Source organism: Nothobranchius furzeri, chromosome 10 (genome assembly GCF_043380555.1).
Source record: "Nothobranchius furzeri strain GRZ-AD chromosome 10, NfurGRZ-RIMD1, whole genome shotgun sequence".
Taxonomy (NCBI): domain Eukaryota; kingdom Metazoa; phylum Chordata; class Actinopteri; order Cyprinodontiformes; family Nothobranchiidae; genus Nothobranchius; species Nothobranchius furzeri.
The window spans coordinates 37,471,717-37,488,737 of NC_091750.1; the positions used below are offsets into that span (position 1 = coordinate 37,471,717).

The following is a 17,021-nucleotide window of genomic DNA, read 5'->3' on the forward strand; positions in this document are numbered from 1 at the left end:
AGTGAGGAAGCAGAGTCTGGGGACTTTGGGTTGGCCTCTCAAATCTCTGGTGCTGAGGTCACTGAGGTGGTTAAAAAGCTCCTCTGTGGCAAGGCTCCAGGGGTGGATGAGATCTGCCTGGAGTTCCTTAAGGCTCTGGATGTTGTGGGGCTTTGTTGGCTGACACGGCTCTGCAATATCGCGTGGACATCGGGGGTCTTGTTCACAAGTGGGGGAAAACTGGAGCGTGAGATCGATAGGCAGATTGGTGCTGCATCTGCAGTGATGCGGGCGTTGTACCGGTCTGTCGTGGTGAAGAGAGAGCTGAGTCAGAAGGCAAAGCTCTCCATCTACGTTCCTACCCTCACCTATGGTCATGAGCTTTGGGTAGTGACTGAAAGAACGAGATCGCGGATACCAGCGGCTGAAATGAGTTTTCTCCGAAGAGTGGCTGGGCTCTCCCTTAGAGATAGGGTGAGAAGCTTGGTCATTCGGGAGGGTCTCGGAGTAGATCCGCTGCTCCTCCACATCGAGAGGAGCCACTTGAGGTGGCTTGGGCTTCTGGTCAGGATGCCTCCTGGATGCCTCCCTGGTGAGGTTTTCCGGGCACGTCCAACCGAGAGGAGACCTAAAGGTAAACCCAGGACACAGTGGAGGGACTATGTCTCTCACCTGGCCAGGGAACGCCTTGGGATTCCCCCGGCGGAGCTGGCCCAAGTGGCTGGGGAGAGGGAAGTCTGGGCCTCTTGCCTTAGGCTACTGCCCCCGCGACCCGACTCCGGATAAGCGAATGAAAATGGATTGATGGATGGATGGATGGATGGATGGATTCTAAATAGGTAAACAGCGTGATGACATCACAACCTGATCCTTACAAGCTGCTTTAGTTTCACCTCTGAACACGAGATAAAGGTCCGACCTCCAACCACGGCCCACCACTGCTGAAGGAAAACGGATTCATCGATGGGATAATTCATTATAAATTTTCTCTGTTCTTCTGACTGAGCTGCAACAAAGCCTCGACTTTACCGTCGGATCTCCGTCTCAGCCCTCACCGAAGGTCAGCAGCTGTTGCTAACCGCTGGGACGAAGAGCTCGAACATGCAGGACAGACTCAAGAGTAGAGCTGCTGCTCCTCTATGAAGAGAGGAGCCAGCTGAGCTGGTCAGGAAGCTTCCTGGACGCCTCCCTGCATGGGGAGGCGTCTCAGGCATGTCCTACAGGACAACCTTAGGATGGCCCGGGACATGCCGGAGGGATTATATCCAACGCCCGGGATCCCTCTGGTGGAGCTGGTGGAGGCTGCTGGGGAGAGGACGGTTTTGGCCTCACTGCTGGAGATGCCATCCCCATGACCCGGACTCAGAGAAGGGATGGAGGGAGGGACGCCACCCGCTGAGGCATTTTTAAATCCCTGACTTTTATTATTTTATGTGTCTTTTTTATTGACTGTGATTATCTGTCTTGTTGTGCATTTTGTTGTTGACTGTGTATTGTTTTATATTGTGTTTTTACTTTTTATTCTGTACAGCACTTTGGTCGGCTGCCATGCCGTTTTTAAATGTGCTTTATAAATAAAGTTGGTATGGTATGGTATGTAAGCTGATAACACCTCAGTGTCCCTCAGACGTAAACTCTGGATATTTTAGCTTTTGCATTTGCTGTAAGAACCTTCAAAACCACCACTACTATGGATCAAACTCTCCATCTACAGGACGGATCATAAATAATCTAGTGCGCCCTGCACACCGAAGCTTCTGCCCGTTTACTGACGCTCTTATTTTGACGAGCTGCTGCACGTGTTTTATTCTGAAAAGGAGAAACCAGGTTAAATAATTATGATCTCTTATTAACTTGTCCTGACGCGTGGTAACGATGGATCAGACTTCACACTCCGATCGCTGAGGGCAACAATCACCATCAACGTCGCCATGGAAACCGAGCCTGTTAGAACCCACCAGGTAAACGGTTCGCCACTGAAAACATGCAGCAGAGTGTTTTACTTATTCACTAGCGCACAAAGACAAAAGAGTGGGTAAGTGTGAGGTTTGTGAGGCGATCGCCGAGTTATGTCGCGTGTTTCTGCTTCCGCCTGCAGAGATCCAGGCTGACAGATGGACGGCGAGAGCAGAGCGGCCGCCGTCATTCACACACACTCAGGAGCATCTGGCTGTCACTCAGAAGAGCGTCTGAGCCTCAGCAGCAGCTCCATCATCTCCTCCGGCGTTAGCGTCGGAGCTTCATCTCCAACAACAGCTCAGTTCCTCAGACAGGAACATCTCACACGATTAACTTCAATCAGCGACGGGGCTGATGAGCAACATGTAAAAACAAGGAACGTGAAAACAACCGTTCATTTCTGATGGGCTGGAGTGAAACCACCCAGTCAGAAAGTCGCAGCTCAGCGGAGAATCAGAGATGAAACGTTTTTAAATCACATTTTTTGCTCGTTCCGGTTCTGAACGACGTGAGAAAAAACCGGCCGTTAGTCACCAGTTACAATAAAACCGTTGATCAGGTTGGAGTTGTTTTGGGTCAAAGGCACTTCAGAGGCACTTTCAGGTGCACGCTCACAAGGACGAGCCCGTAGAGCATCACTGATAAACACTTGTCCTGGGTGGTTTCGTGTTGTCATCAGTTAAAAACAAGAAAACTAACGGTGGTGATTTTATTCCGTGTTTAGTCGCTTTCATCCAAAACAACCCCAGCGTTGTTTTTGTCTGTGGGAGGAAACCGGAGAACCCAGCATGAGGACAGCACGCCAACTCCACACAGAGACGCCGCTGTCTGCATCTTTTCATGGTTTGAGTCAATAAAGGAGCAGATCGGGTCAGAGTCTGCTGGACTTTCACACTGGACTCAGAACCAGACTCCAATCAAGCAGAAAACCCTCCTGCATTAGTTTTCACACAGCTGAATCCACGGAATGAGCATTCACACACACACACACACACACACACACACACACACACACACACACACACACACACACACACCAGAAATCACGCTCACGTTTCCTCACAAGTTTCACTACAAACGACCACATTTCCAGAAAAACGAGGCAAAAGTTACCTTCATGCTGGCGTCTAAATCAGTTGCTAAATAATCAACACTGTTCCAGACTGCTAGGCTTCATTTGAACCCTTTGGGATTACCACGACCTGGAAGACTGGGAATCTTCACCGGCATATTAGGTTTCACTATCATCCTCGACTCCTCACTATCCTTCCAGTCCCACGTAAACAATATTACCCGGTCTGCCTACTTCCATCTACGTAACATTAACCGCCTACGCCCCGCCCTCACTACTCACTCGGTCACCATCCTTGTCCACAGACTCATCACTTCCTGTATTGACTACTGCAACTCTCTTCTCTTCGGTCTTCCTCACAAATCCCTCCATAAACTCCAACTTCATTACCAGAACTCCCTCCTTCCACCACATCACCCCTGTTCTTCAGCAACTCCACTGGCTCCCAGTCACTTCCAGAATCCAATTCAAAATTCTGCTATATACATTCAAAGCCATCCATAACCTAGCTCCACCGTACCTCTCAGACCTCCTTCATCCTTCAACCTCCACCCGTTCCCTCAGGTCCTCCTCCTCCATCCACCTCTCTGTCCCACCTTTCCGTCTGGTCACTATGGGGAGCAGGGCCTTCAGTCGCTCTGCTCCCCAGCTCTGGAACTCCCTCCCTCCTGACCTCCGTAACACTGACTCCCTCACTCTCTTTAAAACCAGACTCAGAACCCACCTGTTCCATCTAGCATTCCAATAATTACTCTCTTAGCTCCGATCTGTTTTATGCTGTCCGTCTTTTATTGTTGTGTATTTTATCTCTGTCTGTAAAGTGTCCTTGAGTGTTTAGAAAGGCGCTGTTGAAATAAAATGTATTATTATTATTACTATCAGCTCACAACTCAGCAAACATCTAAACACGTTTAGTCCCTTTGGTGCAGCTTTGAGACATAAAAGGTTCTGGCACCGTCTGACTTCCTGGTTCTGATGGGTGGATCCTGTTCTCGTTACAGGTCAGTGAGGGTCTGAGTAATCACCTGGCTTAGACTTTTTATGTAATTCTGTTTGGTCTCGCAGCAGCGGCTCAGGAGGCAGAGCGGGTTGTGCAGTAATCAGAAGGTTGCAGGTACGATCCCGGCTCCCATCAGAAAACGCTGCTGTTGTGTCCTAGGGCAAGACACTTGGAGGGGCCGGTGGTGCCTGTGCTCGGCAGCCTCGCCTCTGTCTGTGCGCCCCGGGGCATCGTAGTTCATCCCCACCGGCGTGTGAATGACTGGTTGAGTTGTGAAGTGCCTTGGGGGGCTGTAGAACCCTAAAAAGGTGGTTTGCAGATACAGTTTCTGCTGGAGTACACAAACCTCCAGACCTTTCTGAGGACCACAAATGGCCCACGAGCCACACTTTGGGAGGCCCAACATTTCAGTTACCAGCTTTTCCCTCTGCCCACCCCCCCCCCCCCCCCCCCCCCCCCCCTCGTTTCCATAGCTCGTTAGGGTCCACGCGTTTGCATCAGCCCGACAATAAGAGGACGAGTGAAACCGGGAGGAAATCCTCAGGAGAGCCCAAATGAATACTGAATCATTGCTGCTTTTCCTTCCCCCGCAGCGCTGTTCTTTACTCTGCAGATACGTTTAAATGACATCATTCAGGAACAACGTTCAGACGGTATTCCATAAACTAACGAACCGTCCTCAGACCCGGTGAGGAAAAACGGATCAAAGTTCTCCTGAATGTGGCGCTCCAGTCCTGCACTCTCAGAAATGATCCGTGGAGGTTTATGTCAGCTGGCTCCGATAAAAACCTGTCTTATTTAAACTAAAGCTGTTTAGTAAATCCACTAGAGTCAGTTATCACCTTTCATTATTCTAGTTTTGTTTAAAAACTGAAACCCGTTTCTGTTCATCAAAAACATAATTTTAAGTTTTAATCTGAAAATAAAACCTCCAACATCAGAATTCCAGATCTAAGGACGCATCGGGAATGTTTCAGGATCAATCAGCAGAACTTTCTGTTCCGTTTGGATCAAATAAAAAGATCAAGTGTTAATAAACTGCAGCAGATTTAAACCTCCGCCACTTGTTTAATTCTGTTTAAACTGAAACTGGATGTATGGATCCGACCGGGACAAGAACCAGAACCGGGCTCTGGCACCAGAGCGCTTACTCATCAAGTGGCCATGTTTGATTTAAATTAAAAAAGACAGATTTTAGGAAACCATTTTCAATAAATGTTCAACAGTTCAGGATTATTTTTGTACACACAGATAAAAACACACAAAATGTCAGAGCCCAAGTCCCCAAACCAGCCTCTTCCAGCTAGCCGGTCTCCACCCTGGACCACAACTCCCAGCATGCTCCTCGCGAGGATTCCTTCCACGTCACTAACTGCGACTATAGACGGAAGTCGCCTCCCCAGCTCACCACTCAGTCGTCGTTTCTTCAGATCCATGATCAGAGTATCCTACCAACCTACCTATCCGACGAACCGTCTACTCACAGCAAGCTCTATTATTTACCTCTAGAAAACCCAGCATCTCCATGTCACTTCATTGACGCTCGGACGCTCGGGGAATTCCTAGATCACACCGCGAGCCGGTGTATCGCCGACGCTAGCACTTCCGCATCTGTAAAGCCACGCTCGCTACAGCTCAACTCCCTTATCCAGCCGACCAGTCTGACACAAATACTGTCTGATAAAACACATCTACAAACTAAGGCAGAAAACTTTGTGATGACATTTAAAACCATCAGCTGGTGTTAATCTATATCAGCCCCATCAGAGATCAGTAACGGGGTGAACACTGACTGGTGTTTATTAAACCTGTTCAGGGTTTCCCCCAGCGCTTTATAAGCCTGGCAGCCCACCAGGCTTTGCTTGGCCACCCGCCAGAGTAAGCGTCATGCCCCGCCCCGCCCCCCTCCCCAACCCTACCGTGTCCACTGACACGAACGGCGCAACGAAACTAGAGCCCTTCATCAGCTGACGCTCGTGAGAAACAGCAGCGGAACGTGTGCATTTTTTTTTACTGTGTGGGCGTCGGACGAGCCCCCGCACCGTGAGAACAAACATCTCGGTTCTAAGGCCGATATTCATCCGCATACGTCACACGTCACGTGATCAGGAAGCAGAAAATCCAAGTGTTAGGAGATCGTTTTGGGCCGCTGCTGTAAAAAAAAAGTGAGGCGCGAACCGGAAAAGCTTCTGCCGATCACATTTCAACAACGGATTGTGAAAGAACGGATAACGCTCGAAATGCACGGATTCTTCCTGATGTACGAGGTGAGTCTCCGCTCTGTTTTGGTTGTTTTGGCGTCGACATCATCCTAGCGGGCAACGCTCTGTGACTCTTAAAAAAAACAGTAGAAACGGTGAGAAACGCTGGCAGCGAATGAGTTAATAGGAGCGATGTTTAGAAGTATAATGGTCGGAACCACGAGACTGATCCTGTTATCCGCGTACACCAACTGTCTCCCTACACTGTGATCCTCTACAGATGGTCTGTGGCCTCCACACCATATTAGAGACAAGGAGATCATCATCATCATCATCATCATGGTCAATCAGAAGAAGAAAAACTAAAGTTTTAATATTAGAGATGAAAAGTCGTTAGAACAACCTGAGGATCCAGAACCGGTTCCTGCTCCAGAACCCGGCTGCTTTTGTTCTGGTTTTTATTCAACTTTGTAGAAGTTGGTTCTGACGGTTTTAATGATGTTCCATGAATGAGGTAAACTCAAACTTTGTATCCTTCAAAATAAGAGTCTGAAACATGTACCTCTGAAAGCCTGTTTTTATTATTTTTGTTGTTTTCTGGTAAAACTCAACCTGCTGGGACTCAGATGTTTACAGGTTCAGATCCAGACACGAGTTACAGCGAATAAAATAAAAGATCCGTATAAAACCTGATCAGATCTCATTCTTCTCAAATATCTACTTTATTTACTTTACTCTATTTTGACTTAGTTTTGTGTCCTAAGCACCAATATTCTGCTGTACTAGTCTGAATCTGTAAAACAAACAAAAATAAACAAAAGAAAATGCCTCGGGTTGATGTGGGAATAAACATCTAGACTGGGACATCTCTGTTGATCTGGAATTGAACGACGATGGAATGATTCTCGCCGTTTCTGCCTAACGCTGGGGCAGAAAAACGTTTTGGAGGAAATGTGGCGTTCGCGCTGAAGTGAGTCAGATCTGTGATCCCTGGGTTTAAAAGTGTCTGCTTTCATATCAACAACGATGCGACTGCAGAGTACAAACGCTGCAGAGCAACGCAGCAACGCGGGAAATGACTGAGTGAAGCTCAGATTCATGATGACAGGGTGATCTTTAGACGGTTTCACCAGCGGGGGGGAATCCTTCAGATCAACAAATAAACAACGCAGCTTCAGCGGGCCAGCCTTCCTCCTGTCAGCTCCTCTGATCCCCCCCATCAGGACCAAACAACACAAAAACTCCTCCTGGACATCCTCCCCCTTTGTCTTTCAGGCTCTTCTGTCCTCTGCTGTCACGTCCCATTCCTCCCTCTCCATTATACATCTCTTTTCCCACCTCACCTCTCCACCCACCCCTCCATCTTCCTCTTGGATGACTTAACCCTCCAAAATGATTTCACAAACACTCTGCTGCTCCTGGACCAGAGACACCAGACCTCCTCGGTCCGAGCCTCAGCCTCCTAAACAGAAATCTGAGTTTTTCCTCTGAAAACTGGGATTTCCAGGAATCTTCACATCATCAGAAGATGTTTTATGCTTTAATCTGATGCCAAAAACAGAGAGGACTGAGATAAACCAGGAGGGAGAGATGGAGGCCACAGTGAGGATGCTCCCACCTCCTCCTCCTTTCTTTATCTCACCTCCAAAAGAAATTAAAGGCTAAAATCAGAGGCCAGAACAATGAGAACAACAAAGGGAGATGAACGCGTTTCTGTCAAGGCCTTCATGGTTCACTCCTCTTCCTGCTTCCTGATGAAATGTGATGAAGAAGATGTGGACACAATAAAAGCCTCCTACCTTCTCGGTTCCTCGGTGTTTCTTGGCTGTCGGTGTGTCGTCGTGCTGCCGCCTCCCAACAATAGCTCCCCCGCCGCCTTTCAGCCCAGAGTCCGGTGCGGATTTACCGGCAGCGCCGCCGTTGGTGGTTATGTTGTTGTCTCCGGGGATCCGGGGGTCCGGCCCGGTGCAGGAGCAGGGTCCGGTGCCGTCGCGGCAGAGGCGATGCTCGGGGTGGAAGACGGAGGAGGGAGACGAAGGGCCATCGTCCCCGGGTTTCTCCTTCCTGGTCCGGGCTGCAGGAGCGGCGGGGTCCCGCTCTCTCTTCCAGCCCCGGATCACGTTCTTCCCCTTCCTCTCCTCCTTGCCTTTGGCGCGTGACGCAGGAGCCGCGGTCCCCTCGGAGATGCCGTTGTTGTTGTTTCCGCAGCCGTCTGCATCCCTGCCGACGGCTGAAATCATCTCCACACCTTCTCCACCGACGCTGCGTCCTTGAGGCTTACCGAGCCCCCCAACCCGCCTCACCGCCGCCTCGCACCGAGACAGCCGCCGATGAACGATCCGCCGGTTCCCTGGGTCCGACCCGGCAGGCTCGGCTGCGTTTCAGCGCGGATCTCCCCAGCTCCGACCCGCCAGGTCCCCGGGTCTGGAGCGAGGACAGGGCCGCGTGTGTGTCGGCTGCTGGAGGAGGAGGTGATGGAGATGGAGGAAGAGGAAGAGGAGGAGGAGGAGTGGTTGGGTGACAGCTCCCTGCAGTCCGTCAGCAGCTCTCCATCCTCCTCAGAAATCGTTTCATCTCCTTCTCTGCTCCACTCCTTGTCTCCTTTATTGATCTTCACACGATCCGAAGTCAGGTCGGAGACACATCTGGTTCTGACAGGGTCCGGGATCAAGATCAGTGTCTGAGAGGGTCCGAGATCGGGTCTGACAGGATCAGGGATCAAGTTCTAGGAGGGTCCAGGTCATCAGAATAAGAGAATCCAGGATCAAGATGAGAGGATCAGGATATGGGATGATCAGGATCCAGGATCAGGATCTGAGAGGATCCAGGATCAGGGCGAACAGCTCAATAAAACAAATAAAACTTAATCCATACCATGGATTATTATGCATAATAATCCGGTTTATTAGCTGGTTAACTGTCTGACAGATCAGTACTAAAAGTTCATTTATGGCTTTTAAACTAAACTATATTTAACAATATTTTTGTTTATTGTCTCAGATTTTACTAATAACCAACTAAACATGGCAAACTAAATGCGCCAAACGGTCACAAGGGGGCGCAGTCATGACAAGTGGCTTTCAATGGACACTGGATGGAAAGTGGACTTGTCATACAAAAGTTTAGTTAGATGAAGAATGATTTTATTTTTCGTCGTCGTCGTCTTCCTCCGCTTATCCGGGTCCGGGTCGCGGGGGCAGCATCCCAACTAGGGAGCTCCAGACCATCCTCTCCCCGGCCACCTCCACCAGCTCCTCCGGCAGGACCCCAAGGCGTTCCCGGACCAGATTGGAGATGTAACCTCTCCAACGTGTCCTGGGTCGACCCGGGGGCCTCCTGCCGGCAGGACATGCCCGAAACACCTCCCCAGGGAGGCGGCAGGAGGCATCCTGACCAGATGCCCAAACCACCTCAACTGACTCCTTTCGATCCGGAGGAGCAGCGGTTCTACTCCGAGTCCCTCCCGAATGTCCGAGCTCCTCACCCTATCTCTAAGGCTGAGCCCGGCCACCCTACGGAGGAAACTCATTTCGGCCGCTTGTATCCGCGATCTCGTTCTTTCGGTCATTACCCAAAGCTCATGACCATAGGTGAGGATTGGGACGTAGATCGACCGGTAAATCGAGAGCCTGGCTTTCTGGCTCAGCTCCCTCTTCACCACGACAGATCGGCTCAGCGTCCGCATCACTGCAGACGCCGAACCAATCCGCCTGTCGATCTCCCGATCCCTCCTACCCTCACTCGTGAACAAGACCCCGAGATACTTAAACTCCTCCACATGAGATAGGACCTCTCCCCGGATTTTTTTCTTCTTCAACAAAATACACAATTTTAGTGTTACGGTTAGGTTTTCTTCTCTGTGTTCCTCCCCCAACAACAAAAAGACATTTCCTGTCATAACAGTTTTACACAACTGGCTTTTTTCGTTTTCCCTCTGAGACTTGGGAGAATGTCAATCTCCTTGATATGGAACAAATAAAAGCTTCATTCACGCATCACCCACATACTTAATCTGAGGATAAAATACCACGTATGGGAAAATTACAGGCATAATAAATTAAACTTACGGCTGATTTGTTACTAAAATGTTAATTTTCTGTTGAATCTGAAGAGCTGCAGCTCTGAAGTTAACAATTTTATCGTTTCAGTCTCCAAACTGCCTAAAAGACAACTACTGGCTAGCCATGCTAATGGAAAACTAGCCTTAAAGGCCCCATGTGTGTGAGCCATTGAAATCATGATAAAAAATGTGACTCTTTAGCGCCGTGCAGGTCAGAGAAAGTATTGCAGCTACGGTGGCCCACTCATGGGTTTGACTGTATAATGGATTTTGAACCTGTGTAGCCTAACCCACACAAAGCTTAAAACAAGCTACTCGACCTCTTTAAAGGGACTTTACGGAGTTTTGCATTTTTATGCTCGCGATTGCCCCCTCAGGCCAAAAACGTAACGGCAGCTTCAATAGTAGGCTCGTGCACGAGGCGTGCATGCTGTACGTGCACACTCCTTAACGAAAATAACAGCTGAGACAGTCCCATGTGTGTGTGTATGTGTGCGTGTGTGGCCTGGAGGACAGAGGACAGGAGAACACGCATCTATTTAATTAAATAATGTGGTTCTGTACCTTTCTCTTCAGCACAGCCGACAAAGGTTTATGATGGGTCAGTCCTCCTGCATGCTCAGATCATTCCCTTCCCTTGCTTGAAAAATTGTTCCAAAATGAAAGTTGAACCCACATCTTTTTTATCTGTGAATTCAATGCCGTTCGGCGAGTCTCAAATAAAAATTTGGGCATCTTACTGTAAAAAAAATACACCAATAATGCAAAAAATAAACTCTAAATAAACTATGTTCACATCCAGAATCGAACCTGGGCCTCCTGCACGAGAGTCCAACGTCTTACTAGGTGAGCTAAAGCACCAGTGACATCTTTTGTTTCTGTAACATTTATATCCTTGATTGCAGCTGAAACAACGTTCAAAGAACGGTCCGGAGTGAAAATGGCTATTTTGTTGCTAATTAGCAGGAAATATCTAGAAGAAAGTTCTACAGAAAGTAGCTAAGGGTCCTCAGAAATGTAGCTAGCTTTGTCACTAGGCGTTAGGAACAGCGACAAAGTGGCACTGCCTCTCTCTCTGCTGCTAAAGCTACGGATAGCAAACGCTACGGGCGATGCCTGAGCGTGAACGCGCATGAAGCAGCCTGCTCGACCCGAGCATCTCTCTTTTTCTGTGATTTTACAGAAAAACAGGCAATCACAGTAAAAATGCCAGGGCTCATTCTACAGGACCAGGGCATTGCAGGAGAATGTATGAAGAAGACGTTTATTATTTCTATACATGTTTTGGCTGTCACACTTCCATAATGCCCCTTTAAAAAAGCATTTATAATTATGACTGTTCATCAACCTACCAGTTCTGAAGGAAGCAAGCTAGTTTTGTTAGATCTGGAAGCTGTCACAACTCACTCACTGAGGAGGGGTGACGTCAGCCAGGAGGTCAGGTGTTGTGATAATTTGGGTTTCCATGAAATATTCTGTCCCCCCTGTGTCGGGGGATCACACTTCAGGCTATTTTCACAACATTTGTGATAAACTTTTACAGTAAAATGATGTAATAATGTCATGCTTGTGACTTTTTTATCTGTATTTCCTCCTAAAAACAATAAAAAACATACAGTAAAAACAATCTTGTTCACTCTTTTTTTCAGCAAACTTATTTATCATTTATAAAAGTTATGTAAAATGATGTAACCTCACTCAATTTCACATCTTTTATTTGAGGTAGTTCAGTCCTCATAAAGGACAATAAGTTCTGTGGATTTGGAAATATTTGCTCTTGACTGCCTAAGGCAGGGGTCGGCAACCTGTTCCCATCAATGAGCCATTACTACCCGTTTCCCACAGTAAAGAAAACACTGGGAGCCAAAGCAGCCGCGGTGTTGTGGGTGGGGCCTACCCTCAGACAGCAGAGAGCTGCTTTAACCAATCACAACAGGTGACAGCAGCCGGTACCCGTCGCTCGTGTACATCAAAGTTATCTTTCATAAGACGATAATCAATAAAACGATTTATATAAAGTGGATCCAGAAGTTGTAGCCCGTCTCTGCCGACAATATTGTGATATTTTTCACCCTGTTGATGGTTTTACTGAGCAGGTGCCACTTTTGTCATACGCTTCTTTTTAAAACATGTTCAGACTGTTCAGAATACAAATCCAGGCTCTGTCACGTTTGATTGTTGTAATTAAACTTTGTAGGTGGGGAAGGTCAGAAAAGGATCTGATCAATTTGTTTTTCCCTCGTTTACAGTGACGGAGATAACGGTGCAGTGCGCCTGGCTCTGGTGGTAATCAAGTTAAATTATATCTCTTTGCAATAATTTTCACAAGAATACAGAACAGGCAAGCAGGGCTTGTGTTGACCGGACAGTTCTCGTATTTGACCGTTTATTTTGACGGAGAAAGAATAGAAAGAATTACTCCGACGCAAGCAGACGAACTGACACTTTATTCGTTACGCACATTGCAGATGTAGCTAAATCACTCAAGAAAAGATTTCCTTCTGAACATCTGAGCTGGACACTGAGCTCGGCGCAGCTCACTGTCAGCGCGTACGTACGGCGCACAGCGAGCTGAAGATGTGGAGAGGGGCTTGGAGCACGTCGCAGAACCAGAGCGCATGCGGGAAGATTCCTCCGACTGAAGCGAGACTTGCCGCTTAGAAAATGTTCCCTGATTATGAAACTTTGGCTGAATAGCGCTTGTTCCTGTCTCCAATGTGGCGACACATCCAGGATCTGAGGAGAATCCCAGAATCTCACATCGTCTTCAGCTCAGAATGCGCCTATGATCACGCACAAGCGTGACGCGTCAACCCGGTCTCACAGTAAGACTGGGTTGGAACTGTTCAGGTTTACGCAGACAATCCTTACATTTAGAATTGGCATACAGATGTAAAATTAATGCAGTAAAATATAAAGCATTTTATTTAAATATCCTTTCATTATTATACAAGCACAGAGAGCCGCATCCGATGGATGGAAGAGCCGCATGCGGCTCCAGAGCCGCGGGTTGCCGACCCCCGGCCTAAGGGAAACAGAATATTTCAGGGGAACATAATTTCCCACAGCACCAGTTTCACGTGGATCGTGGTGCGCTCGATGTATACAAAGTGGCTGCCGCTACAATCGATCACTGGTTGCTCGTTAGCCACAGCTGGTGAATGAGGGTTGGTGAGCCGGGGACACGCCACAGATCAAGTAAACAATGCTGACTCATCCACCAGCTAACCGTGGCTCACAGCTGGCGTGGTGGAGATGGATGTCACAAGCTACTAGTTAGCCATGGCTAGAGCCGGGGAGACGCTGTGTATGCTGCGTGTAAACTCCCACGGATTACCAGCAAAAGGAGACCCAAACCTAAAGGTAACGTTTGAGAAGAAGCCCTCTGAGTCGGAGCGTCTGTGTAACGCGTGGAGAACTACATCGCTGTTAGTAGTGTTGTGGAGATACAGTAAACAAACACTGATTTAGCCACTGGCTAGCAGACGAGCGCTGGAACGTGTTGGGCGAGACGGCAGGCTGCAGGAAGAGAGGAGACTTGAGTAGAAGGACTTTGGAACGGACACAATGGGACCGGATCGGGAGTTCTGGTACTGACTAGGGTTGTCACGGTAACCAGTGTAGCGGTAAACCCCGGTAAAAAAGTTCACAATAATAAAAACCGTCTTGTTTTTTAAAACTATATTATCTCGGTGGGTTTACCGTGGCTGCGGTGTAGGCGCGGTGACCCTTACCAGCCACCGTATCATCTGCTGAAGTTGCCGGCAGCACATGCGCACTTTGTTGTTTACAACCAAAACGTTCTTGAAGCTAAAGCTGAAATAATGACCAAAGGAGGAGACGGCAGCGCTCAGGACATTTATTATCCCTCAAAGAAGACAAAGTGGGAAGTACGGGCATCTTTTGGATATTTGAAGAATGCCGAGGGACAGTTGATAGAAGACGGCTATCCTGTTTGCAGCACGTGCAGAAAAAGTGTCTGTGAAAGGCAGCAACGCTTCAAATCTCATGACACATCTGCGTGACCATCACCCACAACTCTACAGTCAACGCAAGGCAAGCTAACGTTAGCGTTTTAGCTAAAATGTGTGATCCGAGGATTTGGGTTGAGGGAGAATGCAACGAGTCGCTATATAAAGCAGCCGCAGCGCCGCTACCTGCATATAAACCGTGTTGCGGACACCCCCATGTTGAAATGACGCTATGCATTACGGGGCTCCCAGGGGCAGATAAGAGTTGGTCTCTCTCCGAGAATAATTATGAATTTAACAATGATTACTGCCTGATGACATTTTCCCACATCTGCAAAGCTCACTGGAAGGACACAAACTGAGGACAATATTTTCCTGATATAGGGTTTATTACTCAAGTAAGGGTAAAAAAAAGTATCTGATTAGAAGGCTACTTGAGTACTGAGTATCATCTGATGTAATACTTTTAAAATGATGACATCAAACAGACAAAAAATAGAAGTTATGGGCAAATATTGGTATTTTAAAGACTAAAGGGGAAAAATGTAAACAAACAACATAATTACAAAATAACACATTTTAGACAAAATTTAGACACAAACTGAGGACAATATTTTCCTGATGTACAGGATTTATTTTGTTGTCTGAAAATGTAGCACGTTTAAAAAATACCGCGATAATACCGAAAACCGTGATAATTTTGGTCATAATAACCGTGAGGTTAAATTTTCACACCGTCACAACCCTAGTACTGACACGCTGGGACCGGGTCGGGAGTTCTGGTACTAAGAAAAGATGAATGAACAACTTGAGGTGAGTTTGGGAGTCAGAGACACTAGAAGGCTGGCATTCAGCTAATAGCGGACGGGGGTCTGAACATATGTGGCGTCCTTGTGTTGGACATGATGACGAACTGACAAGTTTTATGTGTTTTTAATTTAATTGTTTATTATACAAACTAACAAGTACAGCAACGGTGTAGCTATTCTTTTCTATTTCTTAGTTGAAATAGCAGACTTGCTTTCAGGGCGCACTGCTGCCCTCTGCTGGTTCTTTCAGGTTACAGTCACAGTCCAAACGGGTAACGTGGAGCTCGTATGTCCCTAAACAGCTACTGTATTTTAAGATGGTGGATGACCATAGAGCATCGGCCACAGTTTATGTATATAAAAATGTAGAGTTTCAAGTTGAAAAGAATATTTAGAATCGATGCTGGTGAGAAATATTAGAGAAAAAGCACAAGTTTGTGAACTGGAAACAGGATTTGATAGTAAACTGGTAAAAAAAAAAATATCACACACTGTGCCTTTAAGTCTGCTATTGAATATAACAACGTTACAACATTTAAGACAAAAATGAACTTTCCTCTAAAAAAACGTTTACTGGAATATATATTTTGTTGTGATTTGAAGAATTAGGGAGCTCCAGGTGTACAGCAGTGATGTAATTAGCATTAGGCTAACAGTAAAGCAAAGAACACATAATTAAACAAAACCAGCATAATTAATAAACAGTGCGCCCCAGGGCTAGCAGTGGCTACATGGTAGCTCATCACCATCAGTGTGTGAATGTGTGTGTGAAAGGATGAATGAGACACTTGTAGTGTAAAGCGCTTTGGAGTCCTTACTCTGAGAGGTGCTATACAAGTGCGGGCCATTTATAATTTATCATTTAAACACCTGATAATTCTTACTTGAGAAGTTGTTGTATGTTAGTTTCTCCTTGTTTGGTCCAGTTTAACTTCCCTCGTTTGACTCTAGCTGTCAAGGCTAACGAAAACGGTAAACCCTCGGTTTAAGCTAGCTCTGGTTCACTAACCCCTTTCACGCAAACTACTGCTTCTAGGTCAGCACACGAGGCCTTGCGACAACTTAAAAGCTGACAAAACCGACCTGGAATCAGTGTAAACGACGCACGTGCACCTTGCTCTCGCCAGTCATGAACATTAGCCAATCACAGCAGAGTATGATGTTTTTGATCCCACAGGAAGTCAGTAACGTAATCCAGGATTCGGATTTACTTCAGAAAATGTTTGTTTTATTATGATTGTTTATTCAAACGTTAATGGTTTCAGTTTTATATTATTTTATGCTTCAGAGATTGACCAAAAATCTCACCTGAACAAAATCCAGAGGTTTCGCTCTGATGCGATGAGAGATTTTGTCCATCAGAGGGCAGAGTTTATCCATTTTACTCAGAGCCCACTGAGCCTCAGGCACTTTTGTTAGCTTTAAGTGATGTATAGATGTTTTCAGTGCTTTGCTTCACAGAAAATACAAACAAATATTAAACACAGTTTTTTGCAAACAAACAAAATGCATGCAGAGTAAAGTGCTGGACGCAGCCTCACTGATCTTTTCCTGTGGATATTTACCCACTAAATATGTTTTCTACTACTTCTTGATAAAAGTGCACACATTCTCAACAAGAGCAATCTTGTTAAGATAAAATAATTTGTTTTAGAAATCATCCATCCATTGTTTTCTGCTTATCTGGAGTCGAGTTGCAGGGGCAGCAGCCTAAATAGATAGGCCAAAAATTCCCTCTTCCCAGGCACTTTGGAATTCCAAGGCATTCCCAGACCAGACGGGAAGCACAACACCTCCAGCGTGTCCTGGGTCTTCCTTTGGGTCTCCTCCCGGTTGGACGTGCCCGTATCCAGGAGACATCCTAACCAGATCCTTTACCTGAACTGACTCCTCTCCAGTGTTTTTAGAGGTGATGTTCTTAAACAGACACTACTGTTTTTACATGTCAATAAAAACGGAAATACTTTTTC

At 46.9% G+C, this 17,021-nt stretch overlaps 1 protein-coding gene across 4 annotated transcripts in view; it reads right to left on the minus strand.

Annotated features, from left to right (window-relative positions):
• Positions 1–16,025, minus strand: part of znf608 (zinc finger protein 608) — a 66,989-nt gene extending 50,964 nt beyond the window's left edge. For 3 of the 4 annotated variants that reach the window (XR_008559003.2, XM_015960303.3, XM_015960302.3), the window contains exon 1: positions 8,011–8,627. Coding sequence is in view for 2 of the 4 variants with exons in the window: in XM_015960303.3 (XP_015815789.3) it covers positions 8,011–8,451 (441 nt within the window). In the remaining 2 variants the exon portion in view is untranslated. Of the gene's footprint in view, positions 1–8,010; positions 8,628–15,935 lie in introns of those variants that run through there. The other variant, XM_054730378.2, reaches the window with a different exon arrangement.
• Positions 16,026–17,021: the final 996 nt, after the last annotated feature.